Source organism: Hippocampus comes, unplaced genomic scaffold (assembly GCF_001891065.2).
Source record: "Hippocampus comes isolate QL1 unplaced genomic scaffold, H_comes_QL1_v1.1 scaffold261, whole genome shotgun sequence".
NCBI classification, from domain to species: Eukaryota; Metazoa; Chordata; class Actinopteri; order Syngnathiformes; family Syngnathidae; genus Hippocampus; species Hippocampus comes.
This window is the reverse complement of record NW_017805824.1, coordinates 650,536-674,221: the sequence shown is the minus strand read 5'-3', so window position 1 is coordinate 674,221 and position 23,686 is coordinate 650,536. Positions and strand designations below refer to the sequence as shown.

The 23,686-nt window shown below is 40.2% G+C and overlaps 2 protein-coding genes across 4 annotated transcripts in view; one reads left to right on the top strand and one right to left on the bottom strand.

Moving 5' to 3' along the window:
* The window catches only part of tcf12 (transcription factor 12), a 70,598-nt gene extending 67,751 nt beyond the window's left edge, over nt 1–2,847 (bottom strand). The window contains exon 1 of one of the 3 annotated variants that reach the window (XR_002170226.1): nt 2,566–2,779. The gene's annotated coding sequence lies outside the window, so the exon portion shown is untranslated. Of the gene's footprint in view, nt 1–2,565 lie in introns of all 3 variants that reach the window. The other 2 variants (XM_019886795.1, XM_019886794.1) reach the window with 2 other exon arrangements.
* A 7,279-nt stretch (nt 2,848–10,126) lies between these two features.
* Nucleotides 10,127–23,325, top strand: znf280d (zinc finger protein 280D). The gene is made up of 19 exons (XM_019886777.1): nt 10,127–10,285; nt 13,772–13,902; nt 14,105–14,319; nt 14,410–14,506; nt 14,849–15,073; nt 15,146–15,214; nt 16,263–16,369; nt 16,449–16,636; nt 17,913–18,070; nt 18,161–18,261; nt 18,338–18,484; nt 19,666–19,800; nt 19,885–20,111; nt 20,502–20,642; nt 20,737–20,805; nt 21,133–21,248; nt 21,331–21,352; nt 21,506–21,671; nt 22,083–23,325. The coding sequence occupies exons 2-19, from the start codon at nt 13,779–13,781 to the stop codon at nt 22,437–22,439; spliced, it is 2,664 nt and encodes an 887-aa protein (XP_019742336.1). The 5' UTR covers nt 10,127–10,285; nt 13,772–13,778; the 3' UTR covers nt 22,440–23,325.
* The last annotated feature ends 361 nt before the right edge of the window (nt 23,326–23,686 follow it).

Genomic DNA, 23,686 nt, shown 5'->3' with positions numbered 1-23,686 from the left:
CATCTAAGTAGCAGTGGTAGCCAGCCACAAATGATGTTTAGTTACTTTGTGATCGTATACATGCTGTTGTTTATAACGGTCCTACTTTGGAGTAGAAACAATGCAGTTTACCTTCTTTTCAATTTGAAATAATCCCAAACTTTGGGATTATTTTCTGTTTTACACGGACTGTTTCCTCTTAGATTGTGTCATTACACCAATTTATTTCTACACAAATGTGTCTGAGCATTTGCACTACAGTAGTATATTTAGGTATGTAAAAACTATCCCTGCAAAACTTTGAGGATGTTTTTAACGTTTACCTCTTTGTGTCTGTGAATTATACAGTATATTTGTTTTATATATTTAAACTAATTGTCCTAGCCCTATATAAAACCACAATCATATCACAACAAACTATGAAAATATATTATAAATTGATTTCACATTATTAAACACAATAACATGCATGTGAGGGCCAAGTATTATTTTTGTCCGCTTAGAGTCACTTTCGTCATATTTGACTGTAGTAGCTTGCATTAAAAGGTGGGACTTGACCTGTGGAGTGACATGGGCGTTAACGAATCAAAGTTTAGAGTTGGCTGGCTGTTAACTGGCTAACTCATTAGGCTGTTTGTGTGTTGAGTGACACTGCATGAGTTGGGGCCACCTGAAACCCGTGTATGACTGTACTTATTACGTTTTTGTTTTCTTACCATTACCATTTTACCAGTGGCGCCCTTGTGGGGCCACGATGAACTATGTTGTGGTGGCCCCGTTTAAATGGTACCAGCCTGGTATAGTCATGATATAATATACGTTTTCATCCTAATTTAATGTTTAGCATCTAATTTTTTTGACTGTTTGAAGATAATACTTTAATTAGTTTTTTGCATGTAAAAAAGCAAGAATGTGTTGTTGAATTCCTCATATTATTTATAAAATTACGACTAGCCAGGTCGGACCAGCGTCTGTAAGGTACGGTGCCCTGAGACAGTGTCAGGCTGGCCCAGGGCCATCGGGCCACCATTGATGTCGGACCCAGCTCAATAAAGTTACTGAAAGTGCACAAGCAGCTGTGTCTGTCCTTGACCACTTGCATTACACTAGGATCTAACTAGCGATCATAGGCTATATTGAATTAGCTATGTTATCTTGGTTTGGAGATCATAGATGTGCTGTTGTGATACAAATTGCATTTTATCTTCCTTGTTAAGCATGAAATGATCCGAAACTTTGGACACTCCCCGTTTTTAACAGACTCGTCACTCCTGGCTCACCACCATTGCACCAACGTATTTCCACGTTGAGTGGTGCGTGCATGCATAGTAAGATACATCTATGGGTGAAGAAGATTCAAGGCAGAGTTTTTGCATCCACATTTTTTTTTAATCAAATTGAGTTTTGTGATTAATTGTTGCAGCCCTAAAATATCATATACACTCTACAGTATTTTGCCATAAAAATAAATTATGTAAACTTTTTTTTAGCTGCATTGCAGAAAATTATCATTCTTTTGAGTTTTTCTGTGAAAAATGGAGGACAGAATCAGAAAATAAATCCAGCGAAAAGGTTTATCCACATCTTCAGGAATACGCAGAATCCACGAAACATTCCTTTTACTATTTTACTGTTCTGAGATTCTCCCATGACCTATCAAAGATCAACAGGTGCACGTTTTCTGCAATAATGTGAGCAAATGAGGTGGGAACACAGACACTTCTCGGGACTGTTTCAAGCTCCATCTTTAACTCTGTTACCACTGTACCATTAAAAATACAGTACACAAATTTATGGCATGTACAATTTTCCCTGATTTAATACACAATGGTGAATTTGAAAGCCGCTTTGAGTAGATATGGGTCAAATTTTATCTGGAGCCACTTCAATGTAAAAATGCTTTGCAGAACCTGTTCAAAAGACTAACATGTTTGCGTATTTACAGTCACTGCAGGAGAGAGAACTCATCACATTTCTGGGCGGAGGAATGACATCTAAGGTATTTCAATAGCTGTGTTGTGGTGCACAATGAGGCGCATATTCGCCGCGGGTGTAAAATTGAATGTGCAAGAATACTGGTGTGTTATAAGTAATACACGGATATTTAATGCACATTCAAATGCGTTCTAATTAAAGGCAAGACATGCAGCAGCATCAGCATCGCGTCCGTGCATATCCTGTGGTCATCAGACACTGCACGTTGTTACAAAGACACACGGGCTCTAAGTTTAACACACATTGTAGTTCTGCATTTAAGGCTTTTAGAAAGAAGGGCTATGAGGTTACAAGTGACATTGCTAAGTTGCTATCGCTAGCCGCAATTACACCACGACTTCATAAGGATTTGGAGCGAGCTAGCAGACTGTCAATGCGCTTTTTTGTACATTAAGTAGACAGAAAAAACGCGTCCCTCCAGCGAGTGCCACGTAAATTGACAATTGTTCGAATGTACATAAAGAGAATTGGACGAGCGACAACGTGAAATCTCAGCACCAGACCACAAAACGCAATTACAGTCCTTCTCAACTCTCAACTTCTTTCACAGGTCCGAGTCCATTTCGCCCGAGTCTCCCCCTTATACCTTACCTTTTTTTAGAGTAAAATCCAGACTAGGGTGATCTGGTGAAGACTCGCCTTCTCGCGGTATGCCTCTCTACGCGTCAAATATGCCTTTAAACGGCAATTGCAGTTAGAAATATGCTCTATTTGTACCACTTGGAGTTTCCCTTAGGCAGACATTTTTTGCTCTGCGAGTGCCTCAGCACCAAGATGACATCGGGGTTAGTGTATCCTTCCGCCACGCACAGGGACACGGTGCTCCTTCTCAGCGGGAGATGCTGCTCCTTGTAGCGGGCGAGGACGCGCCTCATCTCGGCGTAATCGCTTATGATGAATGGCTTGATCAACGGTGGGTGCATCGGTTTGTGGACGACTCCGACATTGTGAAATCCCATGGTGGGGAGCAACGAAGTCCAAATACTTTCCTCCTGTGCTTACGTGATAGGTGTATGTTCTTTACTTGACTATTTTTCTAACGACCTTTCACTCTTTACTCCATAAATTTGGTAACCATACACGTAGGATGACAGACAGCGTAAAAAAAGATTACATTTCAAATAATACATGCTCAAAATACAGAAATTTAAACCTGCTGTGGAAATAGTTGTTCCAAATTTTAAACTGCAGCAAATATTTTTAATGTTTTCTTTTCTCTTGTTTCCTCCTTGTTCATGACCAACAGAATAAATACTTAATAAGTCAGTTTTTTGTATGAGTTTGTTTGTCTTCTTTGTTATTAAAGATTTTTATTTTATTTTTGTTTCACCTCTTTTGTTTAGCCATGTAGAGGAAGAGACAACTGAGCTATGTGACTCAGGAGAGATGACATCATCAAGCTAATTATCGAGACTGGGTATAGACACTTGTGCGCTTTCCTATTATTCCTCTTTTTTGCCAATGTTTTTAGCTGTAATTAACTGTGTCGCTCAAACCAATGTAACCCTGTTACTTATGTCATCAAAAAAAATCAATTAACATTAAAGGTGTTTATTTATTATATAGCTAAGTTTGTTCTTGTCCAGTTACCATAACTGCTAACAAAACTACATGTACTTACTGCACAACATTGATTTGCAACACCGTTAGTGCTTTTAGCCTAAGACTTAAAATTTAATTACGATTCAAGTCAAATTTAACTGTGTGAGTTGAGGGGTTCGTAGTTTTCGAATGGATGACTCTACGTAGAGAATGGGCAAAAGGAGAGATGGACTTCGTTTGAACCCAGCTTTTATTTTTCAACGTCTAAACGATTTATTCAATAATATGTTTTGTAATAAATGAATTCAGGCAAACGAGTCCTGGAACATGCCTGGGACAAAAACACAAACAGAAAACTGGCATGTAAAATGTATTACGAAAAATGTACGGGTTGATGATAAAGCGGAACGAATCAAATTATTTATATATATATATATAGGGGGGGGGGGAGAGAGAGAGAGAGAGAGAGAAATACCTGTTTTGCTTGAAAACATGAAAAAGGGTCCTTTTTAATTTTGGCACCTAAATTGTCCTCTAATTCTGGAATGACAGCTGTACTTCTGTACATTTCAGAGTCTGTACTTTCTTGCTTGAACATGTACATGAGTTGAATCAGTATTTCTACTTTTACCAGTCTTTTACCAAGTACTTCTACATAAATGGTGGATGAATACTTTTGCTACCTCTCATATCTGTGCTGGTTATGTTATGCCTCGTTTGAATAACAATGGAATGTGCATTTTTTGTAAGAAAGAAAGAAAGAAAGAATGCCATTCCACATTCGAGTTAAGGACACATTACAATACGTGAAAGGTGAACAAAGATGAATGCAAGATGGGCTTTTCTCAAAACTTTTTAACAGAACGCTTGGGAATGATTGATTCAAGGACATGCTTCGAGAAGACGAAGGCATTTTTTTCCTCCAAAGTAGTCATTCTCGCACGTCGCATGGCACGAACTGTTTGGGACTACTTTTTCCTCCGCGCTGACGAGAAACCAGACCAGAGGACTGCAGTGAAGTCAGTTTCATGTTTGCTTTGGCAGAAGGCTTCTCATTTGTACTGATTAGTGCTATTCAGGGGTTGCAAAAATTCACCCCATCTGTAGAAGTATAGATTCTTATGTAAAAAGCACGCTGGGAAAAGTAGAACTTTGGTTGCCTTGACATAGGAGTTTCATTCGTTCAGTGACCACGCTGTAACTCAAGACACTCTAACTTCAAACCATATTTCCCCATTGGAATGAATCGAAATGGCATTCATTTCTTCCAAAACGCACACATGCGCACACAGACACACAAAATGTGTTATGTTTTTATAAGCATTTTATAATATTGTATTTTATGAAAATAAACTGAATTTTTAAAATGAATACTGTACTAGTCAGTGCGGCACAGTGCATGACTGCTTAGCACGTCCGCCTCTCAGTGCAGAGGTGTGGGGTTCGATTCCGGCTCTGGCCTTCCTTCATGGAGTTTGCATGTTCTCTGCGTACTCCGGTTTACTCGCAAATTCAAACAGACGCAAGGCAAGTTGATGGAACGCTGTAAATTGTCCCTAGGTGTGAGTGTGAGCGCGAATGGTTGTTCGTCTCTGCGTGCCATGCAATTGGCTGGCAACCAGTTCAGGGTGTACACCGCCTACTGCCCAAAGACAGCTGGGAAGGGCTCGAGCACGCCTGCGACCCTTATGAAGATAAGCACATTAGAAAATGGATGGATGGATGAAGACTGTACTAGTCAGTCTTCACAGATGATAAAGAACATATGCATGAGTACGTATTGCTATCTCCGTCATTTGTTCAAACTTCCTTTGTTTAAATGGGTAATAACACTGACACTGACGCTATTTACTAGCCCGTCCATGGTGTTTTACATTCTATGTTGACATTGAGATCAACAGACTTTCCTCAAGTAAAGCTATTGGGATGTTTTGAATACACAAGGTGAGCAAAGAACAACCATTTTTCAATTGAGGAAATTATTTGTTCCTCTTTTTATGGTTGAATAATGTGAGGGTTTTTTTTTTTTCAGTAGGGACTCATGTCTGCTTTGTCGTGAGAGCACAGTTGTCCTTGAATGACCCAAGCCAATGAAACCAGGAAACAGTGCAGAAAGGTTGGGTGAGTGATGGATGAGCTCACAGGGACTGCATTGAATTTGGCTTCCACAAAGAATTTAACAGCACTTTTAAGCATTTTATTGCACCATTTATGCTGTTCTCATCCCTCAAACATGCATCACTTGTTTCCAACAAGGTTTAAAAAAAAAACTTGGGGGTTTATTCATTTAACCCCCAAATCGGACATCCCTTTTTTAAACACTATTGGCCTTCTTTGTGAGTTATTCATTTGACACAACTTTTTTTGCATTAAATGATAAAGCCAAAAAGTTTACTTCATCCCTTTTAAAGCCATATTTGGTTATTTTTTACCCAACACGCGTTCAACGTCAGCAGTGTTTATTACCCGCTGAGCAATTCAGTCGCCACCAATTTTCTAGCAAGGTTACATTAAATGTACTTAAATTTCAGTTACACAACTTGCGACCAGCTTCAGCTCTTGAGTCTGCCCAAAGCCAATCTCCAATCCAATTTGCCGAGTCAAAATAATCAACCCCACCTTAACCAAATTTGCTCAAAATCCACAGCAACCCAACTAGTGGGTTAGGAAAGCAACCGAGCATCTTTGGGCGGTGTATGCAGTTTTAAATTCTCACTTGTTTGACAGTGTTAAAATGTTATAAACATTTCCAGGGCTTTTATGACTGTGACAGTTCGAGCCTGGAATGAGTTCATTCATTTTGGGCATTATCTCCGATGGGAAAATGGCTTTGACATGAGAACAACTTGGACATAAACCAATATTGTTTTAGACTTTGGAAGTTCCGCTGTGTAGTAAATGCCAAGAAAGAATCTTTGCAAGGTGTAAAGCCTAGCGATAATACAGGTTTGTAAGCAATCCATCTTGCTTATCGGGTTGCAAGAAAATAAGTGTTCTCAGATATTAAGCAGGAATCAAATGTGTCTAACTACATACAACACATAAAAGAACATGTGGTGACCTTTTAAGCAAACACGATAATTGTCCCTCCGGTCCTTACCAGATGTTTTACTGCGTGGGTTCCATTATGCTTAGAGGAAAGGAGTAATTGTCTCATCTTTGGCACAATTCAGAGCTTAACACACAGAAAGCACACAGTGGCTTGCATCCAGAAATAACACTTAATAATGACTTTAATGTGTGTAGGGACAAATGAAAATGTGGTCTTAAGACTAATTTATATTCTTTGGTTGATGTTTACGTGCACCGATTAAGGAAATAAAACTTAATTTGTTGAGTTGACAGTTTCTAGGAGCTTGATTGTGCAAGAGCACATCAGAAAGTTGAGTGAATCAGATTTGGGGCCCTTCGGTCCCTTGGATGCTTTCTCTGGGGTATTTCTTTTTTGTCGTTTTGTATTCATGAATGAAACAGCCCAACACCACCTGTAAAAATAAAAAAGAAATACAATAAGTACATTCAGTCCAGTAACAAATAGCATCCAAATGTGCTTATTAAACTAACAACTGGTACCTTGATTTACAAATTAAATTTGCTCCATGACCACCCTCATAACTTAAATTGTAATTGAGATGTACACAGACACACTTGTACATGTGTGTGTTATGCCTTTTGCCTTTGAACAGTGTGGCGTCCCTGTAAGTGCCTTGCAGTCCTCTGTCTCTCTCCCCTGCACGGCCCTGGAGGAGGACTTAACTAACCAGTAAGAGCTCAGTTGATGTGACACACACATTCCCTGTCTTGCCAGTCATATTGAGGCCTAATTTAAAGCAAAAGTAATCTTTTTTTCCCCAAACAAAAATTCCAACAATCTATTTAAACGGATATATACTCAATAATGAACTTCACAAAGCTTCACAAATGTTCGGTACACCTCTTTGAATCTTTTGCACAGTGTCCATATCTTCTTTTCAGATTGTGTATGTTTCTTGAATTTCCTCCAAAAATGCACGTTGCACATTCTTGTTTGACTGTGTTCCAGTATATCCTCAGACCAAAAAGGCCTTTTCATTGTGAGTGAATGTCATTCTTCACCCGGGAAAAAAGAAAGTGTAACATTAAATTTAATCTTACATTAAACACGGCTTCCTTGAAATTTCAGTTCGTTTGTTTGAGAATTGTTAGACTATGAAATTGGGTCAAATTTGGGGGGACACCCTGTATTCCTATTAGGCAGAGACAACTGACAAATGTTATTAATAATATAGCATTAAGATTTTCCGAGATTTTTAATGGCAGGACATGTTCATCTTTTAATTGTAACTTATTTTCAAGAAATGTTTGAAATGGCTGTAGGGCCCTGCTGCCTTGAACAGGATTAATAATTCCAGACTGCCACCTGTTGGACAAACTCAAATCAATCAGCCACAAACAAAAGTTTAGCATCGCTTGTCATACTAACCACGGGTGCAGGTTATCTTATTTTTATTATTCAGTCTTTTGTGCACGGTGACGTCTCTGCATTTCGGGGCCAGTACTAGATGGCGCTGTTGAACACTACACAGGTTCAAAATAATTGTGAACAGAATTGCTCTTCTTTATAGATAATAATTTATACATATTTTTGCAAAAAGAATAATATTCAATAAATACCAATTATGTTCCTAAGACAATTTCGTGATCAACAATTCCGAGTTCAGTGGTCGAACTTCTTCAAACACGACTCAAATAGATCATTTTCATGTGACGTAGGCAGATAGTAAATCTGGCTGCGCGCGCATCATGGAGGCGGAAGCCACGCTGAGTGAGTGGCATGGCTTCCTCCAAATCCTCTCGCTGACAGAGCCGTGTAAATAATGCCGTCCTCATGCTGTGCGTTGGGTTGTCAGAATAGAAAGAGCACTTTGTTCCATCTGTCTTCTCACATAGCAGCTGCTACAGCAAGTAGACACTCTAATCCTGCAAGGTACTGTATAACTCTTTTGCCTCCTTGGTATGCGCATCTTAATGACATCACTGTTGTTTGCAAACACTGAAACTCATCTAATGGACCAGCCCATCAGCGCTTGTTTATGTGATGAGCCACTCAAATCATAGCGCGCATGTCCAAAACTGCTCTCAGTAGGCGGCCATGGGGCCACATAAACTGAGCCTATCATCCAATTAAAATAGCAGAATGATATACGCGACGTGACGTAAAGGCGCAAATCAACACACGCTCAGTTTGGGGGATGACAATACTGTACTGTATATACCAGTAGGCTCGGTACGTTTTTATCGGGAGCAAAACTCAAATTTAGCATTTTGCCACTTCAGCAAAAAATAGAAATTAAACATTTGGGGATGCATCAGACGGTGGATATTAACATTGTTCAAACACGAATGGACAAAAAAACGCTCCTTCCACCTGGAATGGTTCAAAAGGAAAACATGGCTAACTGCATGTGTGTGATCAGAAAATCGCTGTTTTGGTTTCTTTGCCTGTTGTTCAGAGGAAAGACTACATGGTCTGCAGTTAGATTCAAAGATTTGAAGAATCTTTCAGAACGTCTAACTAAACATTCATTCATGAAATATTGGACTTTGACAGACGGGTTATTGACAAATTTACCCAGATGAAAGATCTGCATCCTTTTTTTTTTCAAGAAATGAACAACACTCTTTGTGAGTAACATCTTTTTTTTTTTAACAATTCAAAGGTTGTATTCGTAGCCTTACTTTTGCTATGAATAAAATGGATTGCGGTCCTGATTTAGAAAATACTGTTTAGGCTTTGCTGCTTCCTGGATGTATAGTGCCCACTGTGGTGCTCCACTCAACTTTTCGTGCCAGAGACGCCACTGTTCGTATCTAGATGTTGTTGTCAATTAATCACGTTGCTATTCACTCCACGGCATGGTTCGCTTACCTCAGAGTTAAGTGGTCGATGTTAATTAAAAAAATATTATACAGCAATGTCCAAGGACATACTGGGTTCAAAATTCAGCCCAGGAATTTGAGAAAGAGAGGTCCCAATTGCCACCACACCCCTGGCAATGTCACATATATCATTTGAACATTTATTCACAGGGTCTCTAGTTTTCATTCACTTGTGTCTTTTACATGTAATAAAGACTAATTTGTTGACACCGGAAGGGATGGCTGGATGAACCAACTAAAAAATACTGAATGACAGTTGCTGCACATGAGTAGGACAATGTTGGCATAGGACAGTTGTAGCACAAATACATGTTGCGGGGAGGCAAACTTACAAAGTACTACTGTAGTAGGCATTTTGTGCTACTCGTAGGGTCCAGGAGGCCACTAGTATGTGACACATTCCTCATAGTTGGACTAAGTATTGATAGAGTGGGTCACTAGTAAGGTTCAATTACGTACTAGTAGACCAAAAGTGGTACTAGTAATGGGAAAACCCTGTTACTACAGTCTAGTATGCCAAAGTTGTCTTACTAGGGAGGACAAAGAGCGTCGTGGTACAAAAAAAAATGACAGCAATTAAAAGCTCATACGGATTTCCATTTGTGGTTCGAGGGGTTCTTTTTTAGTTCAGGGGGCGCTCGTACATCGGATGTTCCTGACTCAGTTGAAGTGGAAATCGCCATGATTGGTCCAGATCCGCAACGAGTGTTTCCGCCGCGCTTGTCTCAGACTGGGCACCATTTCCACCGCTGGTGTTGTGGGGGGGAAGCGCAGTATTTACAACCCTACGTCCACATCTAACTACCACTGCGACGCTGGTGATTAAGACTTACACGTGGCTAGTAGACAGGTAAGCAAAAAGCTCCCAGAAAAGATCCTCCATGCGATCCAGTTTATCCCAACCTCAATATTTCAGACAATGACAACAAGCTAATGCTAGCAAAAGATTATTGTCCTACGACAAGCAGCAAGAGACGAACCAAGCAACGCAAGATGAATTAATGCACCCAAGTCGCTGAAGTGTCACGAATAAGACGCCCTCCCTTGTTTCAAATGTGGTTGGCCAAAAAAGGTATTGCAAAAAAAACCAAAACACGAACGCGCTAGTAAGTTAGCATTACTTGCTGCAATACAACTGGACGCTAATACTATTTTAAGATGTTGGCCAGTGCACGTTTGTTATCTTTGCTGTATTTTTAACACCCTTAGACAAAATGTGCACTCAAACTGTATTTTAAATTAAGTACATCCCATGCCGTGTGTTGTCTTGAAATACAAAAATGTGTGTTTACATTATCGAGGTATGTCGTTTGTTTTATTTGTAGCAATGTCCCACGTTTGATATCGATACACATGTGCAAGCAACTGCTGGTCTTTTGGTTTATTTTTTGGAGCAATTTGTTTGGAGTGTGAATAGAAATGGGATCAGCATTCGCACAGGTTTTTCCACTTACGTCGTCAATACCGCCGCCATCTTGGATGGAAGCTTTGTGCGAGTATATAACAAGAACGTTAAATTGTTTTACATGACAAAAGTCGAAATATTTCTCACAACTGTTTTTTTTTTGTTGTTGTTTGTTTAATAGATCGTCCTCTTGAACACATGATTAAGCTGTTGTTGGTGGTGTGCAGTCAGTAATTGCACACAATTGTAAAAAGCATAGCAATCAATACCTTCGGGCTGGGTATTAGGAACCTCGTGATTTGATTTAAGTTCAGTTATTTAGGTAGTGATTCTATTTCGATTCTTTAGGTTGTGTTTCGATTCGATGTTGATATAAATATTGTAATGGGATTAAGGAGTCCGATACATCGATTAATCGATATTTTGACTAGGACTGTTTTTAAAAAATATTTTTTTGTTTGTGCTGACTTGACCAGAAAACTATGACAAAAACTTATGTTTGCATTTGCCTAGCCAGACCATTTCATAATGTTTGTTAACAATATGCAGGGTACTACCAGGTGGCATAAAACGATCTGCTGATTTGTTTTGGGTTATGCCTCCTGATATACCTAAAGCTGGCCTTACAACTCATGATTTTCACAGTCTTGGACTAAGAACTGAAAGTCAGAATGGAGGTTTACTAGAGTCACAGCAGGTCATCTCAATGGTTTAGTGTCAAGTGGTAATCTCTGCTGTTTTAGATCAGTCTTTTCCTATTCTTGGCCTCAGAACAATACGACACATATTTGATATAATCAATCGTAGCCATGGGCATTGGGCCATCATTAGATTCTGACGTTATGATAACCGTGAGAAAAAATATTGCAGTATCATAGTCTTAAAATTACTGCTCAAAAAGGGACCTTTTTTAAAGAAAAAACATTTGGGAAGATAAAAACAGCATTGTGATTGAACATAGTCTATTTTATTTTTATTCTAAATATATAATATTTGGTCCAGAAGAAACATTTACCATGTTAAACTAACTAAATAAATGTTTACATTCTTCTGATTTAATTGTTCTTTGTAAGTCACAGTAGCCCATCACTGGTCCGCTGGTACTATATATATCTATTTATTTATCTATTTATTTAGTTGTTCATTTATTTACCAAGCACAATGCACAGAGCAAAAAGGCATCAATGGTTGCCATGTCACTTTTGTCTTGAACCTCCCTCATGGGGAGAGAATTGTATCAAAATTAATCACACAAGTACATCTGCAATTTTCACGTTTTTCAGATCTACAAATACATCCGCGTTGTAAGTTTAAAATAAGTCTAATAAAATTCTTCACAAATATGTTAACCCTACAAACCATTAATTGACAACGTTCAAAAGGGACATTACCTGACAACTCTACCAGGACTTCACTTCAAAACAGGCAAATGTTCTATTTTGTTTTATTCAACTCAAACCTAGGGACAATTTAGAGTGTTCAATCAGCCTGTCATGCATGTTTTGGGAATGTGGGAGGAAACCCGAGTACCCAGAGAAAACCCACGCAGGCCCGGGGAGAACATGCAAATTCTACACAGGGAGACCGGAGCTGAAATTGGTTAGCACTGTGAAGTCGATGCGCTAACCACTGGACCACCCGGCTACCCCAATTTAAAGCATCTATGCAAAAAACAAACTAAAAAAAGCACTTGTTATTTAATGGCGGCACACCGAGCTATTTGTGTAAAAAGGCTATTTATTGGGTCCACAACAGTATAATGCCACTGTTTTTGTTTTCTGAACTGTTTCACCAACATGGACTGTCATTGCATGATTTGCAGTAAACCTGCTCATAAATGTGTCAGCAGTGCCCAATAGCTGTGACAGCAGCTCTGCAGACAAGGGAATCATTTTAGATATCATTAAATTAGGAGGGGCGCCACGGTGGTCGACTGATTAGCACGCTGGCCTCACAGTGCAGAGGTGCAGGGTTTGATTCCGGCTCCGACCTTCCTGTGTGGAGTTTGCATGTTCTCCCGGTTTTCTCTGGGTACTCCCGTTTCCTCCCACATTCCAAAAACATGCATTGCAGGTCAATGGAACGCTCTAAATTGTCCCTGTGTGAGTGTGAGTGCGAATGGTTGTTCGTCTCTGTGTGCCCTGCGATTGGTGGCAACCAATTCAGGGTGTACCCCACCTACTGCCCGAAGACAGCTGGGATAGGCTCCAGCACGCCAGCGACCCTTTTGAGGATAAACAAATTAGAAAATGGATGGATTAAATTAGGACAATAAGACCCAACTTCCCCCCCTAACTTTAACCAATGAGGTCCAAACAATGACATGGCTTGTTTTATTTTTTTTTTTACCTCTAAATCCTTGAAGCGTCATGTTTTTTTTGAAGTGCTAGTACATCCACATACGAGGTTCAAAAACATCCAACCCTTTGATAAATCACTGCTTTTGCAACAAAGAAATGGACATTGGGTGTCTTTGGCAATTTTCATTGCAAATCATTCTTGATTGCTTTCCACTGGCTCCTTTCCTTTCATATGGAAAACAGTGATTCTGCTCATGTTATCTGTTTCTTCGTGGCAATTCAAGTCACTAGTTATGTTTTTAGAATTTGGCCTCTCATTAACTTTGCTTTTTCAAACTAACTTTTCTTCTTTCTAAAAGCCATTGTTCGTGTTCGTACTACTCAGCAGCAGCTTGCTATGAACAATGGAAGCCTTCTACTTGGAAATGCTAATTAATGAATTAATCATGAATCCCTACATTCTCGTCAGTTTTTTTGACAGTATTTTTTTCCCCCGATTGTTTATTTCTGTATGGCACTTAGTATTGCATTTTTAATGCGTGGAAAGTGATACACAAAAAAGTTTGATTTTATTTAAAAGTTGATGTATATTTTAGATATATATGGATATAATTTTTTTTGTGTATTGTAGATCCAAAATGTCTGAACTCTTTATGGAATGTGAGGAAGAGGAGCTCGAGCCATGGCAGAAACCAGCGCCACAGCAGGTGTTAATTGAGGATGATGACGATGATGACGAGCCCATATTTGTTGGAGTAGTATGTATGTACACTTTTTATGAGAATTACTCTTTGGGTATATTTTCATTACAGTGATACTATACGTGGAGCTTGGCGCTTTTATTGGCCATGAAGACATTTCTTAATTGTTATCTCAATGTATTTGTCCTAAGCTATTATTTTGGTCGTTGCACCTAATATCAGATGTCCATTTGTGAGGTCTTCTTTAAAAATGTGTCTTCCAGCAAAAAACGAAAAAGAGGTGCCGCCGATCTCTCCACCTCCCTCAAAGACCAATGTGGAGAAGCAAGTAGCCAACTCTGCTCCTGCTCCTGCTCCTGCATCGACCCTAGCCTCCTCTCCTATAATGTTACCTTTGAAAATAGCTGGAAATGCCATCAGCACTTCTTCAGCCGGTTTCACAACACTGACTCCGCAGCCTGTTATTGTCAATGATCAGGTATTGTACTTTAAACCATTTAATATATTTTTTTCCCTCCATGTGCCTTGAGTAAGTAATATTCTACATATTGATCTGTTTTAATCCAAGGGCTTAATCGTAACCCAACAGTTAACCAGCAACAACAACCTCATTGCCACTCTTGGGAATCAGTATCCTCCTGGGACCAAATTTACCCTTGTAACAGGTAAAGTTCAGTCGCTTATGTCATTGGAAGCACGCCCCGCTCAACTGTCATGTGCCGTCTATCGTATTGCTCATGTTTCCACATAAGTACATTTTTCACTGTGACAAAAATTTGCTTCATGCCTCCAGTGACTGGAACATATCGAACTGTTGTCATGGGTCTTTCTCGCGCCGCAATGACGCACGCACATGGTCAACAATTATATTCAAACCTGTATAATGTACTGAGCGACAGATTTCTGCATTCACTTTGTTGGTTATTTAAAATACAAATATAGCTGATGTTTGTCTTTAATTGTGGTTTTGAGCGCGCTTTTAAGAGTTGGGATGTTGTGTATTTCAGCCGGTCAGCCGCAGCAGCTCATCCAGCGGTTCGCACCAGTAACCACTGCGGTGCCCGGTGTTGTCCATCGGCCTCATGTGCAGCAGATCCGAAACAATGTTGTGACATTGGCTAATGTGCAGAACCCTACTGTATATACAGCCAAACCCCGTCTGCTACAAGTCAGCCAGGCCACTTCTCTGCAGACCATTGCCTTGCCTGGTCAGGCTAACAGCTTAAACAAAGGTGTGCCCTTGAAAGGCGTCATGCTAATTTGAGCACGTGTTACTCAATATGCTTATTTTGTATACCCCACAGAGACCCTGAAGCGGGTGTTGCCAGCTCAGCAAATAGACACTGCTGCAAAAAGATTCAAAGATGATGTCGGTAAGTTTTTTACCGTTTACAACTTTTATTGCTAAGTACAATTAACTAAAGTGTTTTTTTTTTCCCAGCAATTTGTTGTCAAGGCCTTTTACAGTATACATTTGAATTTAGACCTGTAGTGTAGTACAGCGTTGTGCTGGAACATGCTGGGGAGCACTAATATCTACTACAAGAAATGCAGCATAATAAGAACAAGTAGAAGAGGCAGAGGCCTCCAATTATTGTAAGCTTGGTAATAGTCATTGTCCCCACAGAGCAGAGGGAATGTATGCCTCAGAGTATTGTTGTATATTGTTTGCATGTGTTGCTGCTCTGTGTGCGCCAAAGTAGCAGTTCTATGAAGGTTTATAATTACTGTTGTCGATGCTTATTTCTGTTAACCTGCCATTTTCTTTTCACATTACGTTAGCTTTAAGCTAGTGAACTGCCTCCACCTAACGCAAACGCAATTCAGCTTCAATTGAATAGTACTTTAAAAAAACAACTGCTGTTGTTGTAAAGTGCCGTACACCACAATACAGTAAATGAAACTAGAAATTCAATTAAAACATAAAAAAATTACTTGGTGTCTCTCTATATGGCTATTCTCTGCAATAAACGGGGGTTCGCTGCACAACTATAATGGAACTCACTAGGCGCTGAACTCCACCAAGGATTAACCCTAATTTTGATCTGCACCAAATGCTCTGAACAGGATTTGCAGTACTGGAGGTCTGCGTGGATGTAGTTCAAGTTGCTAATGCCACATTCTCTTCAGGCCACAAATGAGAGTCGAGCATCTTCTGGTTGCAGCAAAGTACAGTGCCGTGAAAAAGTATTTGAAATCAGGAAGGAGCCAAATACTATATAACAGCACTGTAGTAGTGCACTCTATTTTGCTGCGTTTGTTTTAAGACCCAATTAATCGACTCCTCCAGAATAATACCAACATTTCCTCTGCACTTTCATGTTGTCAAGAAGTTGTTCTGTTGTTGTTTTTTTTTTTTTGTAATTAACTTTTGCATTGTCACTCACTCTAGTTATTCCTATGCTTTTTTTGTACCTTTAGATCAAGCAAACGTGACCAAACCATTGGAAAATGGTGACATTAAGAAAAATTGCCCAAACTGTAAAGAAGAATTCCTACAGCAGGAGGCGTTGGATTGTCATATGACTGTATGTTTGTTCGTCAATGTTTCATTTAAATATTTTATTGATGCTTTCTGGATTTTAATGTCTAAATCTATTGTTTCAGAGTTGTCAGGCTAAAGTGGAAGGGAACGCTCTGCTCGCCAATAACATTGTCACGTACAAACGCATCATGCTGGTGTCAGAATTCTACTACGGCAGATTTGAGGGTGATCCTCTCAAGGCGTCTCTGCAGAGAAGCAGCGTCACTTTCAAGTGTCAAAGCTGCTGCAAAGTTCTCAAAAGCAACATCAAGTATGTTCATGCTCAACACGAAATCTTAAAGCGTGCGTTGACAGTCGGTGCGTAAGAAAAAATGGTTTCACATCTCAGTCTGTATCTCCTTTGCTTTACGGGCTGCGGATGAGCATGAAAGCATGTGGCAGTTTAGAATACAAGCATTCAGACAAAGGCGCCGGCCAATACAAAGCACTATGGCTGCGGAATAGATGCACAGACTGCTGCATGAAGCTAGTTATTCTGAAAAAAGAAAACCAAGTCTTTTTCAGGCGATACTGATCAACAGGGCTGCCGAGATGGGCTATGGCTTGGCTAAGGTACACGCTAACCACTCTAACTCCGCTGCTAAGCCTCTCTTACCTCCAAAGCCAGATCCATAACACCCAACATGGGTGATCTAAAATAATATCTAGCACGAAATCGCCGAATTCGGGACGGTTGCATCTATTAATTATGGAAGCCTGGCTACACACTGAGATTCCACACGTTTCAATGTAACTGTATTTGAAGCTAACCGCTGCACAAACAGAAGGCTCATTACCAGATTATGATGTCCAAGGTCCCACTGTAAAAATATTGTTGCCAAGAAAGACACACTGAACATCTTAGATGGATGACTTTAGTAGACTGTTTACCCTTGTGGGCCGAAAGATGAAAAATGAGCACTCGTTTAGGCGGTGTATTCCATTCTTTTGATTAACTGTGGTAGAAATGCTTTTAAAAAAAGCGGCTGTAAGCGAATTTTAATGGGGTGCACATCTGTACCTCAATTGCCCTCTCGCTGTAGTGGTCAAAGGTCACACACATGAGAGATTCTATTAGGGGAGCTGAGGTAGCAGAAAAGCACAGACTGATGAATGGGTCTCGGTTCATTGGGCATTCGTGGTACATAGCCATGGATGCGTTTATTGCCACTGCATCATTAGACAAAACAAAATTTACTGTAATTAAAAGGAAGGTCCATTATAATCCAGCATATAAAGTGAGGCGAACGGAGAGGACTTAATTTATCCTTTGTACAGCCGTGGGACCCGCACCTTACTAATTACATAGAGATACCATTGGTCAACCCCCCCAAAGAAGTTGCAACTTTTTATATAAGGAAAATATAGCGCTCAAAGATATTGTTAGCTGTCGGATTTAACCATCTATCCCAGCCCCTTCTATGAACATTGCTTACAGCTGTCAGCACGGAAAAAAGACTTGATTCTTTCGCAATTTCTTGGAGGGTCAAACAGTTCCATCATTCGTGAGCGTGAATGTGACAAGTGTGTCTCTCCTTCTGTTCCAGGTTCATGAACCACATGAAGCACCACCTGGAGCTGGAGAAGCAGAACAATGAGTCCTGGGAGAGCCACATAACTTGCCAGCATTGCTACCGCCAGTACACAACTCCATTCCATCTGCAGTGCCACATCGAGAGCGCGCACAGCCCGATCGAATCTTCCAGTATGTCACATGAAGACCTGATCAGTTCACGTTCCAGTTCTGTGCATCGCCTTGAGTGTCCCTTTATTCTTTTTATTCCCTTCTTTTTAGCGAATTGCAAGATATGTGAGCTCGCCTTTGAGTCTGAGCAAGTGCTTCTGGAGCATATGAAAGACAACCACAAGCCCGGGGAGATGCCCTACGTCTGTCAAGTCCGTTGCCTCGAAATGTTTCAAACCATATGCAAATCGTGATACAGATTAACTCATGGCTGTCTCCTCCACACAGGTGTGCAATTACAGATCTTCCTTTTTCTCGGACGTGGAGACACATTTCCGAAGTGCCCATGTAAACACAAAAGACCTGCTGTGCCCTTTTTGTCTCAGAATTCTGAGAAATGGTCAGTGTTACATGCATCATTTCATGAAACATCAGGTAAGATGCTGCCTTCCAATGATCCTCTCAAATAAAGCAACGAGATATTTTAGAACGTGGCGTACTACAATAGTTGAGGGTAGCGTTTCCTCAACTTTTCCGAAGGCACGTATTATTCATTAATATGCGTGTAGTCCTACTCGCTTAATGCTGCGGTGAGACGAGCGCGAGCTAAGCTGTCAACTTACATTTAGCTTTCAAAAAATTTTATTCCACAAAGTGCGCAACCACCTGTTTGCTTTCCACCGTAACCAACACAAGTTCTCCCGAGCAAACTGCGCATGCCCACACCTCTGTCCATTTGACAATAGGGGGCTGTCATACAGTGAAATCATGAACTACAGTATTTCAAAACGAAACGCAAAGTGTTTCTGGCGGCACTTTCCCATGCATGAGGTAAACTTCACAGTAGGCTTCCAATAGCCGCCAGGACAGAGCAAAGAAGTTTGGCTAATGCTGACTTGTTTATAGCTGTTGATTTGTCAAACAAAGATAGCATTTTCCATTAGCCAACCCCCCCGGTCAGTCAAAGGATCCCCTCCTCTTCCCGTGTAAGTGAACAAAAGCAAGTAAAATACACCTACGCGGTGCTGCCCAATACCTCGTGTCTGATCTGAACCTTACGTAGTCGCGTTAAATGTATCAATTAAATATATGGTACAATTAGAAGAAACTATTTTGACATACATTGCTCACAAAGATAATGTGCCTTATAACCCGGTGCGCTTCATGAATGAAAAGGTTTTACAACAGACCCGTTCATTGTTATTGCGCGTAATAATACGGTGCGCTTAATGGTCCCAAAAACACTGCATTATTTGTGGTAAATAATAATACATTTTTGAATTAATGAAATGAACGTAACAGAGTGAATTGCTGTCTCTCCTGGCACACTAACCGATGAGCTACAACGCAGTTGCACCAGGGTTTCTTTTAACCGAAGTGTGAAAACAGACGAAGTGTATTTCGTAAACGTTTGAGAAAAAAAATATGCAAACAGAGAACTTCATAAACGAGCTGGAAGCAAATTCTCCATGAAAACACTTTCCCAGACATTTTGTGTTTTCATTCAAAATACTACCGATATACTGTATACAGTAATTTGATAAGACTGTTTGGAAGAAAGTTGACTAAGACCGATTCAATGTTTTACATCGTTTGCAATCTGTTTTGTGTTTCAGAAAAAAGGCATCCATCGCTGCGGAAAATGTCGACTGAATTTCCTCACCTACAAAGATAGAATCGACCACAGGGCTCAAGTCCACAAGACTTTTAGAAAGCCTTCAGTACTGGAGGGCCTGCCCGCGGGGACAAAGGTGTGATTCATCTCATCGACATCATCCCTAATCTGGTGAAGTATCTTCATGATATTAATATTCTCTTTTACTTCCGCACCGCAGGTGACTATTCGAGCCTCTCTCAGTGCCAAGACGGTCGCCATGTCGAGTTCAGTGGATCGATCCGCTGTCGTTTTAACTCCTGAAACGCTAAGCAACAGTGCAAAAATCAAACCTGGTGGTTTGGCCAAATCCAAACGTAACACCTCCGAAGCAGTCAAGCCCAAGACAGTTCTGAAGAATAAAGGGAATTCTGCTACCAATTGCAACCTGTCACTCAAAAGCATGAGGTTTGTTACCTGATATCTTTGCTTCGCCAAAATTCCGTCTGGAAACATTCAGTCTACCAGAGGCCGTTTTTCAGGATTCACTATTATGGAGCTTCCGAGGATTCATGCCAGACCAGGAGCAAGCTTAATAGACATTATTGGAGCACTGAGATATGCAAAGAAGCTCATTTTGGGTGTAATTATTTTTTTCCAGACACCCATTAGACTGGTTAAAAATACGACAGTTAAGTTTGTAAACAAGTGTGATTCGGAGTAATTGAGCTCAGTCATCAAAAATGGCTGCTGGATTCAGTCATGCAACACAGGTTCTTATAGATTGGTAGAAGGAATGGTGGGATCGGACAGGCGAGTCAATATTTCTTTGACCGTGTGCTCGTTTCCAAATTTCAGTGTGAATGGAGGTTGCTATACCTGCATTGAGTGCAACACCAAAATCGATGACTTCTCTTCCCACTTCTTGCTCTCATCGGATTGTGGCGCCTGCAATTATCGGACAAGTTGCAAAGTTGCCATTGGAAATCACATGATCAGGTATTTTTTTCAATCCTGAGTTTAGGCAGCTGGTTTCAGTGTGCATCTTCATAAGTGGTGGTCGTGATGTTTTTTGTTTTTGCCCTTTGTTCAGATTTCACAGCACAGTCAGCAAGAGCAGGTTTTCCAAAGTGGATCAGAGGAAACACTCATCTGCAGTGAAGTAGGTTTTCTAATTTGGGTTGATTGCTATCTTATTTACGAAGTCACGACAGTGGATGTTTATACTCAACAGGATTTTTGAACCAAATATTAGCAGCAAAGTCACTGTTCTGCTCAAAATGTTTCTGTTTTGTTTTGTTCTTCTTTGTTCTACTTTTGCTTACGAAAGAATGTAACAAAAATAATCAAATAAAATAGAAACAATTTTATGTTCTGCTATACTGTCCCAAAACAACATATCCTCTGTGCCTGAAACAGTCAGTCAAAATGCTCTAAAACGGTTGGCAATATGTGTTTCACATCTGATAAATGGCTGCTTTTCCTGTAGATTAACGCTGGTGTGTCTCAACTGTGACCTCCTGGTGGATGCGTCAGGCGGAGACGTGATGAGCAAACATTTAAATGACAGAACAAATCACATATGCAAAGTCATTGAGGAGAAAGGTATGAGATTTGAAGCCTGTAACATCACCTTGTGTGTTGTGTCACTTCTCTTTAAAGCCATCTTCTGTTTTGAACCCATCAGGTGTCAAAGCCGAAACTGGAGTGTGAGTACAAAACGCGACGTACATATTAGACAGCATTACCGCCACAAACACAAAAACATTACAGAGATAATACCCCCACGAATGGGAATTCACTTTTTGAACCATCTCATGACAACACGTAAATTAATTTGTGAACTTGTCTTCTGAATCAAGCCAGGACTACAGTGAGACTGTCCGAATGAAAAGGAAGGAAATACTCCCCAAGCTGAAGGAGGCTCGAGAAACGGGTGATATTGCCTGCCAGAGACACGACAAACCGATGATCGTCAATCAAACTGCACACCAAAACAACGCAGAAACATCTGATCACTCCTCAAAGGTATGCTCGATGTAATGCATTCGCTATGGAGTCATGTTGCGACACATACACAAACATGTTTGGTCTGAGGAGCAAGTGTCATGAGTTCTGTAATCTATTCTAATCCAACAACATTCTGAGCTGTATCAGAAACTCGCCGGGATTTAGCTTTTAATGGCTCAGAAGCGACAGGGACAAGTATGGGGGGGAATAATCATCTACATTCTTGGGCTAAGCAATTTAATCGGACTTTCATTTTTGGCTTCTCGTGATTTTAAGAATATTATAATGGAAGAATAGCAATTACCATCCCGAAAAATAAATGTTGGTTACAGCCCTACTCTCCTCATTTGTCGCCTCCAAACTCAAGCAAACATTGTCATTGTTTTATTGATATTGACACTAAACTCTGGATGTTTGTTTTTTACACAGTCACTCACAGTTTTGAAGTCATCACCAACGGAAACGACCTTTGAACCGGTGCAAATCGAGAAGATGGAACACTTACCTCACACCAAGGTTGAACAACTTCAACCTTTGGCCGTATTGCCTGCAGCTCCCGAAGATTCTGTCGGAGAAAGCGCGATGCAATCTGTCTCCTCAGCTGTTGAAGATTCTCCGAGTGAAAACGTGATGCAATCTGTCTCCTCAGCCGTTGAAGATTCTCAGAGTGAAAACGTGATGCAGGCCGACTCCTCCTCTTGCGCGTTGGATGGCGTTGAAGATGTTGAGCCAATTGGAGACTTGAATATCATGGAAAACTGTCAACCTGATCAAATCTCTGATTGAGCAGCAAACGGCGGGACCAACAGAGCCAATACCAACAAACTCTTTTTATACTTCTAAAACCATTCAAGTGTTCCCCATAGAAGAATGGCAGAATTTGTCATTCATCCAACCATGAATCAGTCAAGATGTCCCGCCAAAGGCACATTGTAGATACGTCATGATAGTGGATGCTGTTAAACACTTATCGGTACATTTAGAAAACATCATTGGGATCCCACTGGTGAGCCGCGCAATGCGTTTGAACCTTCGGCATCCGTCTGGCACACTTTATTTTTTATTTTTTGTGCAGAACCATTTTATTGAATATGTTAACATGACTTTCACACAGTTCTTTAGTTGTCGTGTACCAAGATGGGCCGTTGGTTTTATTTTGATGGCATTTGACCTGAAATGCCTTCATAGAAGTGTCTTTAAATGGGCCGCAAGAGGGCATGATATTCAATACTGCACGTGATGCAGGATCATCCATTACCCTACTGACGCTCGAAACATTGGCACCATGGTTTTAGGTTTTGTCCCGAAACCAAAGATTTTACGCTGATGTAGAAAATGTCCATTGGTTGTGGTTCTTTTCCACATTCCAATCCTGACTTCAAAACACAAATCTAAAGTTGAAATATTTATTAAAAAAAAAATGTTTACTTAAGACGTGTATGTTAAGGAACAATCCTGGTGCACAAATGTCTCATAAAATTGGTTTACAATTTATAGTATTGTTTTCTTCCTTTGTTTTATGTCATGTGGAATAGTCTTCTCTAGATCATGTGATCAAGGCGGTTATTTCTACTTCTGATATCTGCTATACTGTACATTCATTTCCAGGTTACAGTATTTGTTTAAAAAATAAATAAATGGCGTTAATAGCCTGCTGGTGATCTTCACTGGACTTCTGGAATGTAATTGAAGTATTTAGTCATACATAACCCTTTTGTCGTGTTTTGAGTTGGACCACAACAGAGTGGATATAGTCTAGACACCCCTGTTCAAATGTCAGTTTTTGTGATGTACAAAATCTGACTCAGATAAATCATTTCAAAATTATGGTCACTTTTAATGTGCCCCATAACCCATAGTTGACAAATGTCTTAAAGAGGAAAAAAATTCCATTTGCCCATCAATTTACTGAGCGGCTTGGGTCTCGGGAGTGCAAATTTGGACCTCCCCACCCTTTATTCAGCTCTTCTACGGGGAATCCAGAGTTGTTCCCAGGCCAGCTTTTAGACTTATCCTTACCAGATGTCCTGACC

Coding starts and splice junctions, on each gene's coding strand:
- znf280d (XM_019886777.1), top strand. CDS start 13,779: ATGTCTGAACTCTTTATGGAATGTGAGGAAGAGGAGCTCGAGCCATGG. Junction 18,485..19,665: donor ATCATTTCATGAAACATCAG/GTAAGATGCTGC, acceptor TTTGTGTTTCAG/AAAAAAGGCATCCATCGCTG. Junction 21,249..21,330: donor CAAAGTCATTGAGGAGAAAG/GTATGAGATTTG, acceptor TGAACCCATCAG/GTGTCAAAGCCGAAACTGGA.